This window comes from Taurulus bubalis (assembly GCF_910589615.1).
Source record: "Taurulus bubalis genome assembly, chromosome: 15".
Classification (NCBI taxonomy): domain Eukaryota; kingdom Metazoa; phylum Chordata; class Actinopteri; order Perciformes; family Cottidae; genus Taurulus; species Taurulus bubalis.
Genome location: NC_136603.1, coordinates 8,921,458 through 8,946,343, shown reverse-complemented (window position 1 = coordinate 8,946,343; position 24,886 = coordinate 8,921,458). Strand labels below are relative to the sequence as shown.

The 24,886-nt window shown below is 40.8% G+C and overlaps 1 protein-coding gene across 1 annotated transcript in view; it reads left to right on the top strand.

Annotated features, from left to right (window-relative positions):
• Positions 1 to 24,886, top strand: part of epha6 (eph receptor A6) — a gene marked incomplete at both ends in the record, with an annotated part of 144,097 nt that overhangs the window by 103,812 nt on the left and 15,399 nt on the right. Inside the window, 3 exons of the mRNA XM_079231029.1 lie at positions 14,562 to 14,686; positions 15,654 to 15,816; positions 18,802 to 18,910. Of these exons, the coding sequence (XP_079087155.1) occupies positions 14,562 to 14,686; positions 15,654 to 15,816; positions 18,802 to 18,910 (397 nt within the window). The remainder of the gene's footprint in view (positions 1 to 14,561; positions 14,687 to 15,653; positions 15,817 to 18,801; positions 18,911 to 24,886) is intronic.

The window sequence follows — 24,886 nt, the reverse complement described above, 5'->3', positions numbered from 1 at the left end:
ATTGGCTCTTTTTTATTTGGCTTTCGGTTAAGTGCATTACAGCATCACCTTCCAGCATCTTTGACTCCTGTCTAAGGTGAGTGGCTGTTTACTCATGAACTAGCTACATATTTAGCTAGCTAGCTAACTGAACTGTTTAGTCTCAGCATTTTTAGGTTGTACTAGGCTGAGATATAAGAGTGTTTCATTGGATTTTAATCCTTGAGACTGATTGTGACTGATACACACACACACACACGATTTAAACATGGACATTGGTTTTATTTAATTAAAACAAACCAACTGCAGTAATGCAGAGTAATGCTTTTGATTATCGCATTTGATTAGCTTTTTGTTAGACAGGACAAAATGGCTTAAAATTTAAGGTTTTTGTATGATTTTGTAAGTTTTTGTATGATTTTACTTGGATGTAAATGTTTTATGCACTGTGGGTTGATGTTCTGCTTGCTGCTTTTATTCATATCTGTTGTGACTGACTCATGGATTTAAACATGGTTATTCATTTCATTTTATTTAAACAAACCAACTGAAGTCTTGGGTAGGAGAGAGGCAAAGTTGTACTTTTTTACATTGAGCAGCTCTGGTTAATTGATGGCTGACATGATTGTTTCAAGGTCTTCTCCCTCTTCTGCCCCTCCCAATGGGCTTTTCGCATGAGTGTTTGAGTGCTATTTTTTTCCCGCCATTCGATCTATATACCGCCCCCTGTCTGTCTAACTCTGTCTGGCCCCCTCCTTTCCGTGGCTGACATGATATTAGTTAATCTGATTTCTCTCTCTCTCTCTCCTGCCTCCCTCTCTCTCCCTTTCCCTCCCCCTCTCTCTCTCTCTCCTCCTGCCTCCCTCTCTCTCTCTCTCTCTCCTCTTGCCTCCCCCTCTCTCTCTCCTCCTGCCTCTCTCCCTCTCTATCTCTCCCTCCTCCTGTCTCTCTCTCTCTCTCCTCCTGCCTCCCCCTCTGTCCCCTCTCTCCCTCTCTCCTCCTTCCTCCCCCTCTCTCCCTCTCTCTCTCTCCTCTTGCCTCCCCTCTCTCCCTCTCTCCTCCTGCCTCTCTTTCCCTCTCTCTCTCTCTCCTCCTGCCTCTCTCTCTCTCTCCTCCTGCCTCCCCCTCTCTCTCTCCTCCTGCCTCCCTCCCTCTCCCTCCTCCTCTCTCTCTCCTCCTGCCTCTCTCTCTCTCCTCCTGCCTCCCCCTCTCTCTCTCCTCCTGCCTCCCTCCCTCTCCCTCCTCCTCTCTCTCTCCTCCTGCCTCTCTCCCTCTCCCTCCTCCTCTCTCTCTCCTCCTGCCTCCCTCTCTCTCTCTCCCTCCCTCTCTCTCTCTCTCTCTCCTCTTGCCTCCCTCTCTATCTCTCCCTCCCCCTCTCTCTCTCCTCTTGCCTCCCTCTCTATCTCTCCCTCCCCCCCTCTCTCTCCTCCTGCCTCTCTCCCTCTCTATCTCTCCCTCCCCCCCTCTCTCTCCTCCTGCCTCTCTCCCTCTCTATCTCTCCCTCCCCCCCTCTCTCCTCCTGCCTCTCTCCCCCCTCTTGCCTCTCTCTCTCTCCTCCTGCCTCCCCCTCTGTCCCCTCTCTCCCTCTCTCTCTCCTCCTGCCTCCCCCTCTCTCCCTCTCTCCCTCTCTCCTCCTGCCTCTCTCTCCCTCTCTCTCCCTCTCTCCTCCTGCCTCTCTCTCTCTCCTCCTGCCTCTCTCTCTCTCTCTCACACAGCTAATGTTGGCATATATATATATATATACATATATATATATATATATATATATATATATATATATATATATATATATATATATATATATATATATATATATATATAAATAATGTACCTCAATAACACATCTCACTACCGGTAATGTATATATTTTGCGACGTCTTACGGCAGTAGTAGCCACACTTTCAAAATTTCTTGTGAAATTTTCTAGTTATGAATGGCATCCAGCGTACCATGATTTTGCACTCATCAGCTCACGTTGCCTGCAGTGAGGGAGAAATCAGCGGAAGTGTATTTGGTTAGTTGTAATCTGCAACCACACTGCTAGATGCCATCAAATTGTACACACTGTCCCTTAAAGTGATGAAATGGTGTCTTTTTATTGCTGTACTTTTTCTTGTTTGAGGCTGATTCTAATGGAATGATGGTTATGTTAGTTCAGGCTCCTACCTCACAGCAACAATTTTTAACACAAAAATTGTGTAGCTCTCCTTGTGGGGCTCATTTCAGGTGGGTCTGCCTTCGAATTAGTCCTGCGGTAGACTGGTCCACGTTATTTCCCTGCCCTTCTCATAATGCATGCTGGGATACGCTACAGCACGGTGATAGTAAATTAGTAGCTCTATAGTCTTGGCCCCCCACAGTCTTCAAGGAAAGTGCAAAGGGCAAAAGCTACGGTGAAACTATATTATTAATTTGATATGGAGTAGACCTTTTTCATCGACCGTAACAGTAACTCTTCAGCCATGTTATCATGCTCCTTTACACAAGAGAGCAAAACAACATCATTAAATTAATTGACTCAAGCTACCTTGTGATGCAGGGAACGCTCAACAAAAAGTTGTTTGGCATTTGTGTCACTCATTCCGGTTCTTAATTACTTATTTCACATCTATCACATCGAAAGCTCTGCGATGCCAAACCATCGCAGCACTTCTAGTGTGAAGCAGCAGTGGTAATGTGGTTTCTAAGTTTAGCTACCTTCTCGTTCAATACAGATTTGGATATTTTTATGTTTTATGTGTTCTACCTTTGCGCACTTGTTGCTGGTTTCAGCGAGCGTCAAGCCTCCAACACTTCATCAAGATAAGTCCAAGACTGCTATTTGTAGAGGCTATTGGCGCCATGCCAACATTGAGTGTTTGTTCACAGGTTTGAGTGGTTTGATCAATATGTGAGCCTGTATGTAATAATAATGATAATAGAGATAATTATTGTGCTTTTTATTCAATATGTAATGTATTTAAATAGCAACTTTCTTAACGAAAAAAAAGAATAATCAGTTGTCTAGAAACGTAATGCACCATGATTAAATTAATTTTATGAACCAAACTACATCATATTACAAATGACCAGACAATTAGCTAAATATATTATTCCTACAAGAGTATAAGTAACAAGTACAACCGGGCTTGGGTATGTTAAAAATGAAATACACCGTACATAACGGGATGAGGTGTGCTTGTGGAGATATAAATAATGAGTGTGTGCATCTGCGATGTGATGTTACCAGGTGTTGCTCGGTGTGTTTGTTGGCACTTTTGTTTAGCTGGCTTCCCATGGGGCTTGATGTGACCTGGGGCATCTGTTGCCCCCTGCCCATTTTCTGCCCTTCAGAGCCCTCTTTTATCTTTGCCCATGACCTGCCACACACGCACACACACACACACACACACACACACACACACACACACACACACACACACACACACACACACACACATACTAATATACTAGCATACACATAGGATCAAACTAGTTTCATGTGTGGAGATCAACAACAGATGCAGAGTCACACAATTACAATACAAGAAGTGATTGTCGTACAAACTGAAAGTCTGAACTTTGATAAATCTGCATTTTGCTTTTGAGTTGAAAATGTGGATTGAGATAACATTATATTCAGTCATACATTGAATAGAGTTGAGTTTAGGTATACTTTTTGTGGAGGACAATGAGAAAGACAGAGGTGATAAGGGCTGGAAGAGGTGAACATGAGGTGAGAGAGGGCATACTCGCACAGCTGGCCCAGTAGGGAGATCTGTGCCTATGTTGACTGTATCTGCTTATTTACTCAGACAAATACCCACCTGCTTAATATGGGTAACATCAGATAGGGTGGGCTACAGACAAAGTCATAGAGTCAACACAAACTTTCGGGACACACATAAAGGATTAGTGGGAATTTCCTGTGAGATCAGTACGAAGTCCCAAGTAATTGATAGGCTCTTGTGCACTGTAGAATTGCCCCAAGGCTTATCTTTTGTCATTGCATTGCAGGGTCTGACACCAGCGTCAATAATAAGTCAAAAGGGATTTGCTCAGGGCCAGAGCTTCATTTGTTTAAGGAGTTTGCTCTTCAGGATAAATATAATTTATTAGGATTAAACACCGCCACTGATCTACTGATACTTTACAGGAATAAGCGTTTCTTCATGCGTTGAAGGTGCAGGAGGGCTGCATTAGCCTGTCCACGATATTAGACAGCTCACATTTCAATCAGGGGAGACAAGTCAGATGAAGTAAAGATAATTGTTTATTATTAACAGATGATATGTGATGATAAAGAGTCATTGGTGCTTTGACTCCTAAAGGAGATTTGTAACCGAGGGGCGTCGGCCCTGAGCAGCAGCGAGATAAAACCAGGTGCTGGTGGTGGTGGAGGCTGATGAGGCTGATAGAATGATGAAGACTGAGCGGAGATGGGGAGGCGGAGGGGCGCGTAACAGCAGCATGAACGTACTGAAGGTAGAGAGACAATTATATTTAAAAAAGGCAGCAGCACGATAGGCTAACGATGATACAGGAGACAAGCCGATGAGAACAGCTGATATCATGATCGATCAATAACAGCAAGGATATTATGAGTGAGAATGTGGGAGGAGTGAATGGCAGACGTGTGAGAAATAAACTGCAAGCATCAAAAGTAGAGTCTTCCTGACTGAACTTATGCTAGAGCTTCATTAGCTAATTAGCACGGAATAAAAAGTCATTGGTGATGAAAACTCACCACTAGAGCATTGTTGCAATAAATCATTGAAAGCATGTGTACGTAGAAAATGTACCAAACGCCATGGCAATCCAGTCAATAGTTCAGTCTGAATGCATTTGCAGAAGAAAAAAAACTCAGTCCTCAGAAAAATAAGTGTTGTTGCAAGAGTATTTAAAAACCCATTGGAACAGGAACAGTAAGAGTAAATCACATGCTACACTCTCTCTTGCAAAAATTCTGCTTAATTTGGTCCTTCAGCATCTGGAGGACCACTGAATGCTGGATTTCAGAAAGAAATTCAAGGCCTTACGCTCTAGGATTTGATTGCCGTCACTAAACCGCCTGCATGTACAGCTTTGTGTGTGGCCATTTACAGTATATCCTCAGCCAGCTCCTGTGAGCCCTCCAGACACAGTAAGTCACCTATTCACCGGTCAGTGTTAGGAATTGCTATTCCCCCGCATCGCTATTCAGCAGTGTTCAGAGCAGGTGGGGAGTTTGAGGAAAAGAGATTAGCTATTTCTACTCTACAAAATGATTTATGCCCAGACTTTTATCAGGAACCCCCTCCCCTGCAAAGATCATTTCCCTTGACTTCACCTCACAACGGGAACTATTTTAAGCATTGACTCATTAATACAGAGTGATTGGATTCATTGTTCTGCAATCCTGATGGATGTTCTCTGAAGTTTTCTCTCTCTCAACTCCCACCTCAATCCTCTCTTCAATCTTCTGGTTGAATTTCCTCCCAAGAATGCAGCCCCATTGTCTTCTGAAAGTTAGATAAATCAGTCGCCGATGCCTTTTGTCGCTTCGGTTCATTTAAATGAATTTGCATTAGCCTCACTCCATAAAGCCATTCGTAATGACAGCAGTTCTAACTTTACACATTCTAACAACCATTAAACCACGCTCAGCGTAAGGTCTTACAGTTTATACTCCATTTCCACAGTGAATTAAAATATATTCAGAGTAAAACATCAATTACAATTGAAACAATTGACGAGCCTTTTTTAAATCGTGCTTTTGTGAAACGCATCATGTACACTACATCAGTCAACACTCGTGTATTTACTCATACGATCTTCTCATGTTTTTTTACTGTGAATGTAGGTGTGATACCTTCAGCAGTAGTCTGGTAATATTGATGAGTCAGACAGTTTTCTATCAGTTTGTCCCACATTTGCAGGCTGGTACATGAAAGTGTCAGCGACTAAAAAAAACAATGTGAGGTGCCTCACCAACAAAAGAAAAAGATTAACAGGTACTACAAACATCCCTGCAAAATGGCATTTTCTTTGTTCTGCAGAAAACATGAAACTGTGACCTTTTACACATTTGTAGAAGTTGAGAGTGATTGGCCCAAACGGGAACTTCATTATTCTTCGACACCTTTTACTGTCACCTTGTGCATTATGAGTGCTTTTAAAGTACACGCTGTATTCTGCATTCAAGCGATCCTGCATGACCCCTCCACACCGCATTCTATCAATTGTCTGAGCTATTTTAACTCTAGGATGGTTGACTATGACAGCAGGGTTGTGTACAGGAGGCTCTGCTTGAAATGAGCTCTGTATGAAAGAGTGTATTGCCACTCCGCCTGCTGTGTATTCTGCTGCAGTAAGTCTGCTCTGGGTGCTATAGGAGGGTCGGCTGCTATTTATACTGTACCTCCACTGCAGCGACGCTCCACTCCTCTCCCTATGCATTCTCATCCGGACAGGAGATTTGGAAGCTCCTGAAAGTTTTTGTTTGGTTCTGATATGAATTGCTGAAACTATACTTTTGTATTTTCTTTTTTTTTTCCACAATTTTGGTTCCTATTTAGGAACCTGCTGAAACAGCATTTAAATTCTTAATCATCAAAACTGCCATCGCCATCACTACTAAGTATTCATCAAGCCATCAAGAATGAAATGTTTTGGTAGAATCAATTCAAGTCAAAGGCTTGGGAAAGGTTTTGTTTTAGGGCTTTGTTTTTGGTCCAAAACGTTTCCATACTTTACTTCATGGATGGTTAGGTGTCTACCAATGTAGCGCAAATGCATGTGTATTTTATCTGACTACGGGTGAGAATAGCACCTCCTCTTTTAGGTTTTAATTCTAAAAGAACATTATGCACATCAACATCTGTGTCTGCCCATATCTGTGTCGCTTTCCAAATACGGAATGCTTGGTTTCAGCCATAATGAAGCTTTTAAGTAGCAGCATGAGAAGCGGACAGGGTGTTAAGGACAGCGACCGGCAGGGAAATCAGCTGTCAGCGCCCAGATAGTTCCGTTCTTCTCATTAATTACTTTTGGGGGAAGAGAGGTGGAGACCAAATGAGTATTGATTGTGGTGGGCCAGTATAGGGCCGATTTCACTGGCCTTTTCCACACGTCATTGCTTCTCCACGCACCCATTAAGTGGGAACAAGAGGGATCAGTGGCGAGTTGGGACCCTATTAAAGACGGGACCTCAGACTGTCAGACACGCTAGCGAGCACACAGACCTCCTCCACAAGACAGTAGACAACATTCCTTTCTGCTTTGTGTTAAGAGTGCTCTGATCAGGATTGTAGCACCTTTGCTTTGTTTCTGTCTATCTATCTGTCTGTCTGTCCGTCTGTCTGTCTCTTTTAATCCTTTTTCCACTGCTTTAGTGCAGATTGTCTTAAGAAAATAGCTTTAAATGGTACATCCAAAGCCAGATTTAGTCTCTCTTGGTTTCTTTGTTTTGCCTCTCTTTCCTTCTTGTTTTTCTTACTTTCCCTACTCCTATTGTTTTAGTCTCCACTCCCCTACCACAACTCTCAGCCACAGAAACAGGGTGGAAATAGCTCTTAACTTGCAGAAAGGTCTCTTTCCTTTTCTCTTTTCCACTCTGCCTCTCCGATCCCAGCTTTTGTTGCGTGACTGATGATTTTAATTACCTGTTAACTCCCCGTACTCAGCAGATACACATGATAAATGGTCCGGGGAACTGTTGTAGCCACCATCTGGATGGGGCAAAGGAGTCTTCTGAGCTTTTCTCCACTGTCATACTAGAGACAGCCACCACAGCAGGGGGGGATTGCAGGTGTACCGAGGGAGAACAAGAAACTGTCCCAGTTTAGATCCAGTTGACAGCTATTTAGTGTCATAGGGGTCACATCCATTTTTCCTGAGACTGCAGGTAGCAACAATATGCCTCTGGAAAAAGAAGCCCATATCACCACAGTGGGGAGAGAGATTGCTGTAGACTATTGGCCTGCAAATTGCAGCACTTTATATGGAGATTGTAGAGAAGGTGATGGAGGAAGAAATGTGTAGCTACTTTAGGTACACAGGGAAATGGATTCAGAAGCAGGCATTATGTGCCATGCACAGGTGGTAGGCAATGACCAGTATCATCTTAAAAGACTGAATCCGAAGCTCTCAAAAGTTCTCAGAGCAAACTTGCTGCATACGTGCCAGCGAAGCAGAAATCGCTTGTTGAAATTGATAGAAACCCTCCCCTGTAAATGGCGAGTCACTAATCTGAAAGATACTATTAACAAAAGGCTGGAAGGCGGATATTTCATTTCACTGTTTGGGTGGGACAATAAACATGGAAAAATCTCAAGAGTATTTCCTGAAGGGGATACTAAAGGTTCTAAGACTATCACACACACATAGCATTTAGTTTTTTTTAGAGGGACCAACGCAGGTTGAATGTGCATACTGGTGTATGAACTGTATCGTCACCGCGCTGCTTTCTTATGAACTAGGATTATCTGGTCACGGATCACATTTTTTGCCCACGTATAAATTGGGCTGGCGGCGGACAATCTTTATTTGTAAAACCACCAACAGTCATTTCTACACCTGTTTTTGTATGAATTAACAAACAAAATAGCACAGATTAAATGTGAGTGTTAGAGGTGCTGGCAGGCAGATTTTGAACTTTGGACACAGCAAAGCTAACTGTTTCCCCCTGCTTGCAGTATATATGCTAAGCTAAGCTATTTACCTCCTTTAGCTCCAAATATAAAGGGAAACTTTGCCGATTTTCAACGTTTGAAATGTTGGTGGTATGTGCAAATGAACGATGCTCGGCTTCCCTCCTTGTTGCCGAAAGGAAATGTGGAGGCTAGGTGGAGTTTACCTGTGCACAGACGGAGATAGGTATCAATCTTCTCATCTAACTCTCAGCCAGAAAGCTGACAATTTCAAACTACATATCTTGACAGCCCAACAAACAGGCACATGTAGGAATAACTGATTTTCAGCTCCACAGAGGTCAGTGCTGATGACGCAACAATTCAAATTATACTGCGCTTGATTGAGTTGAGCAGATCAGTCACAAATATATTATTAGACGTATGCCCAACCGTTTATTTGACAGTCGAGTCTCTGTGGTGTGGTCTGTGTGTTCATGCATGGAGTTCATGGCAGACGACCCACAGTGCAATGGGAAGGACCTGCAGCATTAATGAAGGGTAATGACGATAGTCCCCAAAGCAGACCCCATGTCATTTCAGTTTTGTCTTGTGGTTTGTAAAAGCAGCACACTCATGCTCATTTAAACTACGGTTAAACACACACACACACACACACACACACACACACACACACACACTCACACATACACACAGACGTTCAGACATGGACAAATTACAGCTTGTATAAATATGACATTGCTCCAACTGATTACTTGAGGTCCCAGTGGTCACATTGGAGACAACTTCAATTCATTCATTCATTCCCTTAGTTCCCTGAAGCAACTACGAGGTGATTCTGAAGCTCGCCACATACCCGTCAATGAAAAGCGGCGCTCGGAATCAATTTGAATTGTATTGAATTTAATTACTCTGAAGCAAATCAAATCAAATTCAGGTGAGTTGAATATTTGTACAGCAAATGTGCGCATTTATTAGTTTGTTCCAGTAAAAAAATTTAATTCTATTCACTCATGAAAATGCACGCTGAAAGAACAATTTGGGGCCGCCGCCGAAAGCCAAACACAACCAGACGCCCTGAAAAGAGACAGACATATCAATATGACGGTTGTAAACAAGAGCACCTTTTGTGGATGTGTGTTTCTCTCTCACTCTCTCTTTCTCTCTCGCTATCAGCAGTGAATCAGTAGAGTGTTAGGACATCGTTTAAGCTCTCGCACAGCATCAATACTGGCTCTATTGATTTTTTCAAACAGTTAATGGAAGCCTTTAGGGCAGGAAAGCTAATTAAAATCATATGCAGGTCAAGCTCATTTAAAGACTCCCCATTAGTTTATGTTTAGCTTAACCACGCTTGACTGGAAAATCCATCCATCGGGCATCGTAATTGACTGGTGTTTCTAATGGCTTTCCAATGCTCCTGAGTTCCTCTGGCAGATTTCATGCTGAAGCTCTGATAACCCACATACAGAATCATTAAAGACGGTTGCTGTGTGTCCTGTATCCTCAAAGTATCTTGCTGATGCCTGGAGACAATGATGTGTTTCTTACCCCAGCCTTTGGAAATATGCGACCACAATGCCCACAGAATCAGACATTGTAGTTTCATATTGTTTCATCTCTGTCTTGTGGAAGTAGAATTATTGTGACATGCTGTCTGTGCTTCAATGCCACGTCTTAAATGATTGGTTGGATAAATGTCCACAATAGAAAGTGAAATATCCACGCATGTAGATGAGTTTCCACTGTAGCGATGTATTTTTACATTAACTTCAGATTTACAGTTCCCCCTCCTCAACTCTATTACATATACAGGGATATATCTGTTACATCACATCTAGACAATATGTACTAACTCAAAAGCAATACAGTATTATATTTAAGGTTGCTTTTAGGAACTTTTAACTGTTTATGATACAGTCTAAATGTAATACAGATGACTCCATATGACCTACATAAGTAAATGAGACCATCAGCGAGAAAATTAACTATTTATCTAGTAAGTCTTAATGCTTTTATTAGTGCCCAGGAGGTCCTATTCTGGCAAAATCAGACCACATCATGCAGGTCCACCAGAAACTCATTCGGTTCAGAGTCCAGCGGGGCCTCAGGCAGCGGCCAGCCGACCCCGGATGCTTTTTGCTGCTGCCTTCGACTTGTAGTCGGAGCTCGAGGCGGGAGGGGGAGCGTTGGTGCCACAAAGCACTTTCAATTTTATCCACAGGGAATACAAAAATCAATACAAAATAAAAGTCTGTTGTAGTAGCTTTAATGTACAATGTATTTAACACGTATTGTATTCCAAAAAGCCCATTCAATACTCCATTTCATTGTGTGAAATAAGCATGAATGCATCTAGAGCACATACAATTTCATCCACAATGTGAGCTCAGAAGGTAAGTAACATAGACTCTAGCAAAAATTACATTACAAAAAATTACATTACATTACATTATAAAATTAGATTACATGTAATTTGTCTTAAAGTTTGTGAAAATTGCTCAATTAAAGTAACTGTGGCTTATGAGTGATTGTATTTTTCCAGTGCTGGTTCATTACGAGTTCTCTCTTATTGTTCCCTCTCAGGGGCCAATATGCTAACAGCAGGTGCCAACCATCTTGCTGGGTCTTTGTTTGATGCGTCCACTGCATGACTCTAGCCTCAAACCACACCACCCTGTTGTACTCAGCTGACGGCGCAGGAAACCCTCACAACGCCGCAGCTTCAACAGAGTGCTTCATTAGACCGAGTTAGATCAGATAAAAATCCCTTGAGATGAATTTTCTCTGCCACTGAGGAAGGACGTAGCAGAGTATACGTGCACACTCTTGGGCATATGAAATGGGCTTATGAGACGTTGTGTGTAATAATGAGACCTACTAGGATGTCAGAAGTGTTTTCATATTGTGTTGCTTGTAAAAAAAAGTTTATTTTCTACTGCGGCTGCTCCATTGAAAATAAATACTCATACAAATGTACACATGTACTCACATAAAGTAAACCGCAACATACACATACAGCACACACACACACATACAGCACACACACACACACACACACACACACACACACACGCACACAAATAGTATTAGCAGTTTTCACTCACGCATGACATTATGTTGTTCTATTGTTGCTAACATTTCAGACAACTTACCAAATGTTAAATGGCTATTAAGTTGGTGGTTATTAAGGAGAAGCCAAGCATTAAAATGCTTTCAACACACGTGCTAGATGCTGCACAGTACTGTACCCCGAACCTCTCAAGCCCTATTTGATCCGTCACGTATGATGAGCCAGTTCAAATTATTGATATGTATAGTTGTTGGTTGCTTGATTAACTTACTTATTTAGTCCTATGTTATCACAGTTATCATGAGCTTGCCATGTGAATAATGCTCTAAGTGTTTGTGAAGTATTTTAGCAAAATGTGTTGTTTTATAGATATGTCTTTTGAAATACACACTTATTTGTAGTTATTTACACACCAATGACCACATTTTAGAATGCAATACTATACAATCACAATGCCACTTAAGATTATTCAAATGGTATTCTTATATTGAAAACACGAGCCAATAAGAAAAAATCAAATGTGTCCTTCACGCCGGTTTGCTAATATAGCTCGACTTATCCACAAAATTTGAGCATTTCTGCTCTTCTTCTACAAGCTGCATCTTACCAACCAAGTTCAAACGCTTCACCTTTTTGAGTTCCTGTTTTTCATTCCACCAAGAGTAAATGTTCACTTTCTATCTGATTGGTAGCCGTAGCTCTCTGGCTAACAAGCCCAAACCGCTCCGGCCCACAGCTCTCATGTCATCTCACCCCGACCCCTAACCCCGAGATTCTCCTCCACAAACCCAAAACCCTATACCCCCATCTCCGAACCCCTATGGTTCCTCTAATACCCGGCCTTGGACAAAGTGAGGACTGCATTCCTCAGGTATACGAGAGAGTATTTTTTTTAAATAGCATCTGTGGCATAATTTTACTTTGAATACACCTGAGAAAAGCAGGCCAACATTGTATATCCACATAGCGAGTCAGCTCTGTAACATTAGATGATATACAATAATGACTCTCTGGGCAGTTACATCTGCTGACCTCTCTTGGGAGCTCAGTGTAATTATTCACCCAGCAGAAATTCATAGAGCAAAGCTAATGCAGTTCTGTCCAAGAAAAGAAGATGTAGCTTCCTCAACTTATTTTCAATTAAAACAAGATGATCTTATGGGAGAAGGGAATAGCTGTGTAGATGTTTTTATTTTCCCTGTGACTTGAAAGGACTCCAGCCTATTTTGAAATACAATAATTGAGTGTCAGCATGGATGTGTGATAATTATTGCTGACGAGGTGGACAAGTGTTAATGTACTGTATGTGGGTGTATATATGCACATGCACACACGTTGTCAACCACTGGATGTCTTGTTGTGCTATACAGCCTCATTGTATACTGGCTGCATCATAGAAAAACACCTCACTCTGTATTCTGTGCACATTCTTATCAAACTGACAGCTTGCTGAGGTCAACTGGTTCTCCTTAGATCAACGAGACTAAGAGTCTGCAGCCACGCCAGCAGCTCCGTGAGGCTGCAATTATAGGCTAGAGCATCAGCAGTGAACATACTTATACAACATACAATAACAATAATAGCATGCTGATATTTAGCTGATAATGATCAACAATAGCATACTTGTACAGTAGCTTAGCATGTGAGCATGCTGATCCATCCTAATTTGCACAAACTACACAGACAAACTACAAAAGTATTTGGTGCGACACCAAAGTTTTAGACAAGAAAGGAACAACACGCTTTATTAACGCACATTAACTTGATGCATTAAAACGTCATTTTAATGTAATCCATTATCCATGGACGCTCCGCTGCACCAAGGACCGCTACAGGAAAACATTCCTACCGACAGCAATACGGCTTTACAACAAGTCACCACTTGCTAGTTCTTCTGTGAATTAAACACTGTAAACACTGTACATGTTCATAGTTACCTACACTTAACATATCATATTATATACATTTATTGCATTTTTGCACTCTCCTATTGTTTGTTGTTGTTATTTTTATTTTATTTTTATTTACACCTTAATATGCACATAGATACTTGCACTCTTGCACTTCTACTGTTTAAGTTTAAGTTAATTTAATTCCTAAATTAATACTCTGTTATTCTTTCTTTCATACAGCTATTTTATTGTTGTTGTTATTTTTATCTTTATTCTATTAGTATTATTATTGCATATATCTTTCATCCCTGTTGTTTTTATATCTTATCTTATCTTATTTTCTGTGTAAATGGCTGCTACGCGACACTAAATTTCCCCTTGGGGATTAATAAAGTATATATTCATTCATTCATTCATGGACCATGCCAGTGACCTGCAACATAAATAGCACAGCACAAATGGTTTACAGCCCTCAAGTCAAAGTGAATAAACAACATGATTTTAACCTTCAATTGTTTAAATATTTCTTCTTGTTTAAGCGCATGCTGCCACATAACTGCAACGTCACCTTTAAACTGCAGAGCTACAGGGACCACACACTTAATAAATCAAATAGTGTTAAGCTGTATGGATGTCTTTAGTCATCCCCATATAGAAATAAGCAGCATGCCCAAACATATTTGGTTTGTGGTATTTTTATAGTTATTATTCCTTCCTTAATCTTTGTGGGAAAGCAATTAGACAAGCTGAAAGATTGGACGGGAGTCATGTATTATAGTCAGCTTCCATTCAAATCTCCTTTCCAACTCAGTGCTGGGGTTATTTGCACATTCGGCCAAGTGTGTAAAAAAAAAAAAGTGTGTACTGTGCCAACCTCTGTTGTAAAAATCAATAACCATATTAACTTTATTCTTTAAGATGCTCACCAAAGATGACCGGGCTTATTGAATTCATAAGACTATAGTAAAGACAGTGTAGCTGAAGCTGTGTATTTTGTGTTCATATCAGGTCCATCTCTGGTTGGGACAATGAAGAAGGACTGGGCTTCTCCAAGCAGCATCGCTCTCTCCTGGCAGCAACCTGAACAAACAACACTGCTCATCCTGGACTACGAGATCAAATATTATGAGAAGGTACAGAGACTTCTGCTCATGTCCAGAGACTTATTTGTAACTATTTTTTCAGACCGATTTCTGAGGATTTTCAAAAAGGAAAAATAAGGATCACGCAAGTGTGTACAACTTGTTACATGTTCTCCATTCATTGTGTTGTTATGTATAATACAATCAACAGATATTTTGTGGCGCTAACTGTCTGAACATCCTCATACAGCAATGTAGTTCATTGATTAAAGTGTCACATAAAACATAAAACACAGTTGACCGGGGATTTTATCCTGAGAAAACGGCTTATCCATGATGTTGTCCAAATAAAGGGAAGTAGTGCGTGAAAAGTTAAGCTCTGCAACACAGCATCAGCGGAGACTGTCCATGCATCCAAATAAGCTCAATGGGAGCTCAAGTTGTGGAGGTCTTGTTGGCCAGATATATTCAGTACATGGTTTTAATACCGATCGTCAATTCAAACTTGTTTTCCCCTGAAATGCCACAGGGCCTATTTTAGTTTGAAAAGTATTTTGCAATATTGTGATGTAAATGCAATGCTGCCTCACAGTGATATCTGGAATAGTTAATAATTAGGAGTACAGTAGTTTTTTTTCCTGCAATTTAAGGGTCTCAAGCCACAAATACAGTCTATAATTCTCATTATAAAGCAATCCTTTTTTAAGCTGACTAGACATTATACTCTCTCTGCATGATTATGTGCACAACATTATTTAATTTCCTGCAGGTGTCTGTTGTTTGTTTGACATCTGAGCCGAAGAGACATACAGAATATGTTACAAATAAAATTTTAAAAAACCTGCTCGTTCGTGCACTATTTCATTTTATAATTATTTTTTATTTGGTCCGCTTTAATTTGAGCACTGTGAAACCAAACCAGACTAGATATAAAACTAACCAAAAGTATTTCACTAGCCAAACAGACTTTGGCTTGTAAAAGTGTATTATTCTAAGCATCTTCCACTCTCTCCTACAGGAACATGAGCAGTTGAGCTACTCGTCGACGCGCACCAAGGCTCCCAGTGTGATCATCTCAGGTTTGAAACCAGCCACCTGGTACGTCTTCTGTGTACGCACCCGCACGCCAGCTGGATACAGCTCCTACGCCCAGAAATATGAATACAAGACAACGGGAGACTGTGAGTACCTGACAGCATCAGCACTTGTTACTGGTGAGGGATACACCTGTCTTTTCACGAATGTGTGCACTTCTTTTCACAGCAAAATGACAAGATTTAAAAAAAATACGCCAAAGCATGTGGCCGCACCTCACCCCAGCAAACCACTATTACATTAGGACTAGTCTAGGGTTAGAGCATGATTAGCATTAGGTGCGTGTGACATTCTTTATTGCACTAAACTTTTCAAGATGACGTATTCTGAAATAATGGCAGCAAACAAAACATCTCACTCTTAGTGTCAGGTTGAGAGGATGCTTCTGAAAAGGGTCACCCATCCATTATTAGTCCACATAGTCGACAAGGAGAGGCTGTAAGAACAAATAATAGCAATCTCAAAATCCACGTATTTATTGGCTCTATTAAGACCAGTTCAGACCTTTGCTTGTGCACACAAATGCTAACGTAGGCTGAGCTTCTGCAGTAGGAAGCTGCAAGCAGCAGTTCAGGGTCAGATGAAGTTCATGTCCTGTAGCCTGGAGCAGTGCTCTGGGCAGCCTGCACCATGAGCACAACAGCAAATAATAAGGCTGGATATGAGCCCCCCAACAGGAGCAGCCAGAGTAGGATTCTAACTGTTGTAGCAACTCCGACACGAGATCCTGGGAAATGTACACGTGCATGAAATAAACATATACAGTCAGGATATCACAAACACTGGTACCTCTCAATGCTAGCACAACTTTGCTTAAAGTTAATAGAACTCCCACATTACCCTATTAAGTATAAATACCACACTCAGGAAACGTGAGTGTCTATTGTAGCACCTTTCTACAAAAGCAAGTTCATTACTGCGATATAAGTACATACCACAATATATATCAACTTATAAATGTATGTTATCTCGATGTTAATGTTGGACCATAGAGAAGTTGAACAATACATAAACGGAAGATTGATTTTGTATGGTAAAATCATACAAAATCATACAAAATGGTAAAATGATATATGGAGTAGTTAAAAATCTTTGGAGGTTGTAATGACCAAAACAACAGTTTTAGAACATACTGTATATTAATGTGTAAATTACGAAACAAAAACGCCCCAGGTGTGACATGCAGTCAGAAAATAAAATTTGAAATTGCGCCATGATTGGAAAGTGTTGTGAAAGTGAAAAAAAAGTTTTTAATTTGTGTAAATATTAGACACATATTTCAGTCCATTTAATGCAAAGGGTTAGAATTTTGGGTATTTGAAACAACGCTAAGTTCATTAAGACTACATAGATTTGAATATCTTTGATAACGACTGATGTTATTGAATAATGATGCTTGTTTGTTATTATTACACACTGATTGCATTGCAGCCAGAACATTTGACATGCTGACAGTATGAATTTCATCTAGGTTGCATTCACAAACGCTAAACCCATGAAAGGTCAAAATATCAGTTGCAATCGATGAATTGAATACAGTCAACGAGGGAGTCCGACAACAGCCTTGATGTTCGGTGTATTTTGAATTACGTTTTTTGTGTGTGCGTCTGAGCAGTAGCTTTATTGCAAGTCGACTCGTAGAATACAAAGGTCCAGCTGTCCTTTTATGTTGGTTCAGGTATTGTTGAGGGTGATTTGGCTCAGTGGCCCTCTCCCTTCCAAAGCTGCAGAGCTTTGCTTTATCTGAGGATCAGACGGTGCTTGGCCAAGCCTTTGTATTGCTTGGCCTTTTATCTGAACGAGAAAGCACATTCGGCCCCTGTCGCTCGCTCCCTCCCTGTCAGTCTGTCTGTCCACACGTCAGTCACTGTCGTCTCAGGCGTTTGTTTTTCCGTCCGTCGATGTGTTCGTCTGTCTCTCCCGCCTCTCTCTCCCTCTGTTGTTTGTCTTTACTTCTCTTCTGTCATCCGTTTATCCATTGTTCTCATCCCTCAGAATTGTCTCTTCTCCATCCTGTCCTCTGCGACCCTTCTTTCTCTGTGTCTCTCTCTCTCTGTGTCTCTCTCTCTCTTTCTCTGTCTCTCTCTTTCTCTGTCTCTGTTTCTACACACACACCTCATTATAGCATCAATCCAACACATCTGCTTAGTTGGTGATGCTAAGAGTCTGTGAAGTTGACGTCTGGGTGAATGGTCTCGTGTGATCTAGCCACCGCCAATTGTATTCTTCCTCCTGAGTGGTCTGTAATTAGCTTCATCCAACACACACACACACACACACACACACACACACACACACACACACACACACACACACACACACACACTCACACACACACACATTTGTGACACCCTGCCTGCACGCACATACATTCTTTTGCCTGAACCCACATACTGTATAACCCAACACGAGCTTCACTCTTTTGGCGAGCTACGACACACCCTGATCTCCAATTCATATTCATTAAGCGTGAATTATTATATAAATAAGTTTGGTAATAGCAATCATCTTTCAATTATCTTGGATTCGTTAGCCTTGTGACAAGACATAGAAAAGAGAAAATCATGAATATCAAATGGGACCAATTTAACCAAATGATCATGGACTAAATCACAATTTCATGAATGAATAATGTTAATTAAACAGCAGCAGGCATATGAATCATTCCAGTACGAAAGCTGACAGAGAGGTTTTTGCATCACAAAGAGCTGATCAAACATCTCTCCGTAATATTTGCGTATCAAGAGAGCGTATATGGTGTATGGTGCATTAATGAAGAGGAATATTGAAGATGATGTTGAATGAAAATGTGCTCTTTCTTCTCACTTTATACCGCCGCCCATCTAATTTCCTTCTTTTCTCTCCTCACTGCTTCTATCATCCGAACGTTCTCTTTATATTTAACTTCTCCTACTTCCTCTTCCCGCTCCACATCGTTCATCTGTTCTTCCTTTCTTCGCCATCCTCTGATCCTTCTTCTTCTTCTTCTCCTTCTTTTTTCACATCTTCTCTGCCCAACGCTACATCTTTTACCTTCTTCCAAACCGTCCTCCATTCTCTGCCAACTTCAGCCTCAGACATTGCCTCTGACCAGGGCCAGGTGTTGGTCATCGTCACAGCAGCGGTTGGTGGCTTCACTCTCCTCGTCATCCTCACCCTCTTCCTCCTGATCACTGGAAGGTAAGAGCACTTTACTTCTTGACTTTTAAAATCACTGTTGCTTGCCCCTGATATATTGTTACAATTAGTATACATTTGTTTTGGATATATTTAAGAGGGAATGTCAGCCCTGTCAGTGAGCCAGCATGCACAGAGTACTTCCCTTATCAGTAATATGAATTGCATATGTGATGTCAAAATATCTGCTTTGAAAAAAGGCCGGTTTGGTTTGTGACAAGACTTGTTGTTTCTCCCTTTAACTACAGTCCTGTATACGCATCATATTACTTGCCTTACAGTGTAGTTGTTCAGTTTTTCCTCCAGAAATTGGCAAAACCTTACACAACAAAGTACTTAATTACATTTTGCTTCAACAATTTCCGTTTGGACTTGAAATACCCTTAAAGTGATGCTTCTTGAAGAAGCATGGTTTGATGTGTGGACATGTCGGTTAGTTTGATGTGTGTGTGAACATACACACGTTTGAGTGCATAAATGTGCATGTATGAAGGTGTTTTTTGAGATTTTTGCGTAGTGACTCCAAAATCCGCCTTACAAAAAATCCTTTTCAGAGCATTAATATTATTATCGATCATTACATTACATATGGCACATCTAGCTCAAACAAGACACACGTGTATGAACATAGATCTATAATGGAGGAGGTAAAAACACAGACACACACAATGACAGAAATATTCAGAGAACAAATCAAAGGCAAAGCAAGACTCTGTTTTTGTGTGAGTGAATATGTATAAATAAAAAAAAGGAAGAAAGTGATGAGCCGGACTCAATAAAGCTCCATCTGTAAAGTTGAGGGATGCAGATTCAGGTCAGGATTGTCTGACGGTCCATCACTAAAAGCGATCACTCAAACATTGTCACATTGCTTTTACGTTGTCATTTGTTACAGTTTTACATACTGTATGCTCAGGTTGAAGCAGGAGACAGCTTTGCTGGGAAATTCTGTTAAACAATGAGAATGATAACAGGTTCAACGAATCTAATAGGAAAAGCAAAATATTTCATATTTGCCTTAGCTGATCCGTTCTTGGCCGCCGTGTCGGGGTCAGAATCACATTCGCCACTTTCGGCCGATTTGCAGGATCTCTTTTTTCTTAAAGTATCAATTTCCGTATTGACTTATATTGTCGGTTCTTCCAAAAAATACAGTTGGTCGTCGGTAGTTTGTAACAATTGGTCGCTAGGTAAGTAAAGTATTTGCAACTACAATAAACTTGAACATAATACTAGTGAGAAAATGTGTCACTCCTCAGCTGAAGTCCATACCAAAGCCAGCAGCATCTTTGCTCCTGTGATGATGATGAAGTTATTGGTAGTAGTATTAGTATTTCCTGGAGGGCTGGTCACACTAAAGTTTTAAAACAGCAAAATGGATCCAGTTAATTTTCTTGCGGCTACAGATAAATCCACAAAATGTTTCACTAGTTCAACTTGTGACACACAAAGTTGCGCTATTGACCAATAACAAACCATCTTGACAATGCTGGCCTTAGAGTCTACAATGGAGCAAACTATTCTATCTTTTTGGCTGTGCTGCAACACACATTTCTATTGAACTCATCTCTGTCAGAGTTTAAACCGCTCCACTAAAGAGGGATGGTTTGCAGACAGTTGTGAGACAGCAGTCAACCAAAACGTCTCTTGAATGTGTCTAAACTGTCTTGTCAGCAAATGAGTGAACAAGCATGCCAACTGCAGTTAGTGGTCACAGCGCTTCACCAACTTGTGAGTAGTTAGTTCGTAAGTCAACAGCTTCTATCACAGCACGGACACTTTGCCATAACACTTTCTAGTGGAATGGGGCCTTGACACCTTCATACACTTATATGTACTAAATATCAGTGACGCTTCCTTTAATTGAACCAGATTAAATTGCTGCATCTCACTACTGCATTTTACTTCTTAAACTGCACTGCAACTTTTATTCAACTTTTATTTGTTATTTTGCTTTTTGACTGTTTTATTGTTTTCTTAACTGTTTTTAAATCTGCATTATGTTTTGATGCTTTTAATGGTTTTATGTGAAGCACTTTGAATCGCCTTGTTGTTGAAATGTGCTATACAAGTAAACTTGCTTTGCCTTCCTGTTTCAGCCAGAGTGAGAATATCTCTAAAAGATATTTGAATTAGCAGAAATTTAGTTTTTCATGAGTGAATTTTAACTTTGGCCTTAGTGAAAGTTTATTTTTATATACATATATAGATTGTTTTGCCTATTAATGTTATGGATATGTATATATACTTTTTGTTGTTATATATATATTGTTACTATTAGTACAGAACAAGAATGATACCATCCCAGGTGCTGATTGCATAAGGCATACATTTTGTGAACACTGCAAAACTGTTCATACATTTGTCCCTCAGTCTCACTGGAGAATGTACCGTAAAAGACTTACATATTCGTTTTAGGATTGAAATGTGCTGGTTGCCAGATAATTTCCCCGAGTGAGCAGTAAACTTAACAGATATGAGATCAATATTTTCATCAAACAAGGTGCACTACCTCACAGGAAAGTCCTTTAGCGTCGGCATGATGTGAATGTCAAAAGGTGTTTTATAAGGCCTTAACTGAAAGCAGTAGATTTATGATAAAGAGTTTTATAAATCTTATTAGTACAATGTGATCATAGTGTGCAAGAGTGTCTTTTTTTACTGGTTTATTTATGAAAAAAACACACCAGGTGCTAAAACAAGCCCTTCAGGCTTTTTGTGTTCGGGCACAAGAAGGACCTTTACTTCAATCTAGCTAAAAGCAGTCGCTACAACAGTTGGAGTGTCTTTTAACTTCATCACGATCCGTCATATCTGTGATTCTTTTGCCCTGCGTGGGAAGGACTTTCACTCTCTTTTAATAAAAGAAAAAAACTCCAAATGCATTTGAGCTGCCAGGGAAAGATGAGAGCTTTCAGTCACACAGCTCTCATGGATGTAAGGTCCTACAACACAAGTGAGGATATAAGAGGACCCGCTGTACGAGGAGTTCTCACACCTGGTTGCCCTAAAAGCGTCCTTGATTTCCATCTATGTTTGCATCTGCTCGTGGTAAATTTGAAGAGCGAACACTTCTACTAGAGCAAAGCTGGCACGACTGCACACCTTGCTGGAGTTGCACTGTGTGTGTGCTCTTTATCCTTGAGCTGGCTGTCAGTCTACTGCTACTCTTTTTTTCTCATTTTCTTCATATTTTCTTTCATCCTTCCTCTCTGTGCCCTCTGTAGCAGCAGAGAGTTGTGCCATGGTGAGGTGACTCTGAGGGATGTTGGGGCAAGAGAGGAGTGGTTTGAATTACACTGATGCTTTGATTAGGGCTCTTGGCAAGGTTGTTTGCACGGAGGTGCATGTGTATGTGTGGGTGTGTAAAGTGCTTGTGAATATGTAATGCAACAATGCTCAACAGCCCAGAGAGCGGTGACAGAAGCCAAGGTCTTTGTGTGTGATAACTGTCTTTGTGTGTGTCGGTGTCTGGATGTGCGGCCTCTTTTCAACATGAAAGCCAGTGAGACAGAGGGATAGGCGGATAAAGGGGATCAGAGGATAGGACTGGAAAAGACTGATAAAGGCGCATGCCACCATTTCTTTAATGAACAGCTTGACCCCATCACCAGAGGTCAACAGTAGCTTTCCAAATCCCCTTCTTGTCCTCCCAGCCAGTGTTAGCCACCATGTTATCTGCTCTGTCTATCAGTGTCCAGGATCCCACAGACTTCACTTAGCCGAAGCCCAATCTGGCAACCTGCAGCTCGTAGCCCCCTGACACCCGCTCTAATGTGGCAACCCGGATTATGTTAAGTCTTCAAAGAGAAGGAGGCTCAAATATGATCGCATGAACCCACACACATTCATACAAGCAAGCACTTACACACACTTTCTCCCCGAGTACATTGTGGGCATTTTGACTCACTGTGCATTATTGAATAATTTGGCCACTTTATTAGGCAATACAATACTCTTGACCGTTGTTTGCTGGATGTTGTTTTTGTTCATTAGAACAATTACCGAGGCAGCAGCCCTTGCTTCCCATTATAGACGGAGTAAATGTATCCTTTAGGAAAATAGGAAATGTAAACTCACTCAGGGGTTGGTGGAGACCAAAAGAGAGCTGAAAGGAGAGTGAATACTGGACTGACGTCATCATGTGGACACAAACATGACATGCTAAAATGAAAAGACCTCAATTCACGACATGCCGATTATCACATGACATCAAACATCTCCTTGCTTCTCTTTTTTAATTTGTGCTAGTTATTTTTTATGTATTCACCACTCAACAGTTGCCGTTCTTTTTGAATATGTTGTGTTAATGTGTTGTGAGCCGTGAGTCAAATTCCTGTCTGCTCAATGTACTTTGCCATGAGCGCTCTTCTTGGTTCCATGTGTGATTCTGACGAGGTACTTTGTGTTTTCTTCACTTTTTATTTCAGTGTAACATCCAAGCATAGATTTGGATAAATTCCTCTCTGCTATTTTGCAGATGCTGTCATCTAATCTTTTTGCTTTTCAGACTTTCTTGGCTGCAGCTTCTTATCAGCCTTTGACTGTCTTTCATTGTCTCAGTGCCCAGATAAACACCCAACACACACACACACACACACACACACACACACACACACACACACACACACACACACACACACACACACACACACACAACCACACAACCACATACAGGAGGACGACAGAGTTTTTGAAACAGTGGATGCATTTAATTCTCTCTGTGAAAGTGTTTCCGTTCCTTTAAGTTCCATTTACTTTATTTTCTGTTTTGAATCTGTGTGTTGATATATTTGTATATTTCCACTTCCATTTGCATTACATTCATTTAATCTGTAAACCATCACTTCCAAGGCCAGACTCTCACCATCTGCCTACATCTTCCTTCAAATGATGAGTTCTAATAATAAAACAACCTTGCAATATTGTTTAGTTTTATTCTGTTTCATTCTGGGTCTTATACACTATAGAGTTGAGCCATTCCTCTGCTGTGTGAAGCTTTCATGAGCTGGTTATATTCATCTGTGTTCCAATGAAGATTTAATGGATCGTAACTTTACTTATAGCCTCCAAGATATTAGGCTACTTTTTTTCTCTGTCTTTACTTCCTGGTTTGATCTGTCTATCCATCACATGTTTTGTGGTATTTTCCCATGTAACAGCTCATAGCAACCTTCCAAATGAACTGCTTATTTGTTGTCCCATCCAGCAGTCTGTGTTCATCTGAAGACGTCACTTTACCGATAACAAGTATATATGTCTCTCAGTTGTGCAAAAATGTGAAGAGCTGCTAAACGTTCTCCTAAAGAGTCACATTATTGTGTTGATTGCAGAATCTTAGGCACACATACACATAATGACGTCATAATAGCAACATTACACTTTTCACCAGTTTCAATGTCTGTAGCCTTAGAATATGTGATAGACATGAATTACAATGTGCTTTACATTAACTCAATATAAAACAATAAGAAACAGCAGTGAATTCAGGTATAATCTGGATTATTTTCAAATCAATCCTTTTAATCCTGTGTCTTCCATTGCAACATGTTTTATTGGGCTAGCAATAATAATATGTCTTGAGGATTCTGGTGAAATCGTTCTACCTGGAAGCAATTTGACCAAATCAATGTGTTTTCTAGGGAAACAAGGAAGTTTTGATTATGCATCAACTAAATTCTCAGCTCACTGACTTTTACGAATGAGAGCTTAACTTGTTATCTGCATTATATACCCGCCCTGAGCCGCCCTTCTCTCTAAATATCAGCATTTTCCATTTAAAAAATCTATATCGGTCGACCACAAGGGTTCAAATCTGCCTCTCCTGTAGAATCTTTGCACACAGAACTTTATGGCCTGTATTATTGCCACGTTAAGCTGTTTGCACAAGATGCTGAAATGTGGGCCAGCCAGTGTGCTACGTGAATGGATAGCTGTCGTCTCGATAACTCAAGAGTTGGCATGAGTCTCTTTCTGCAG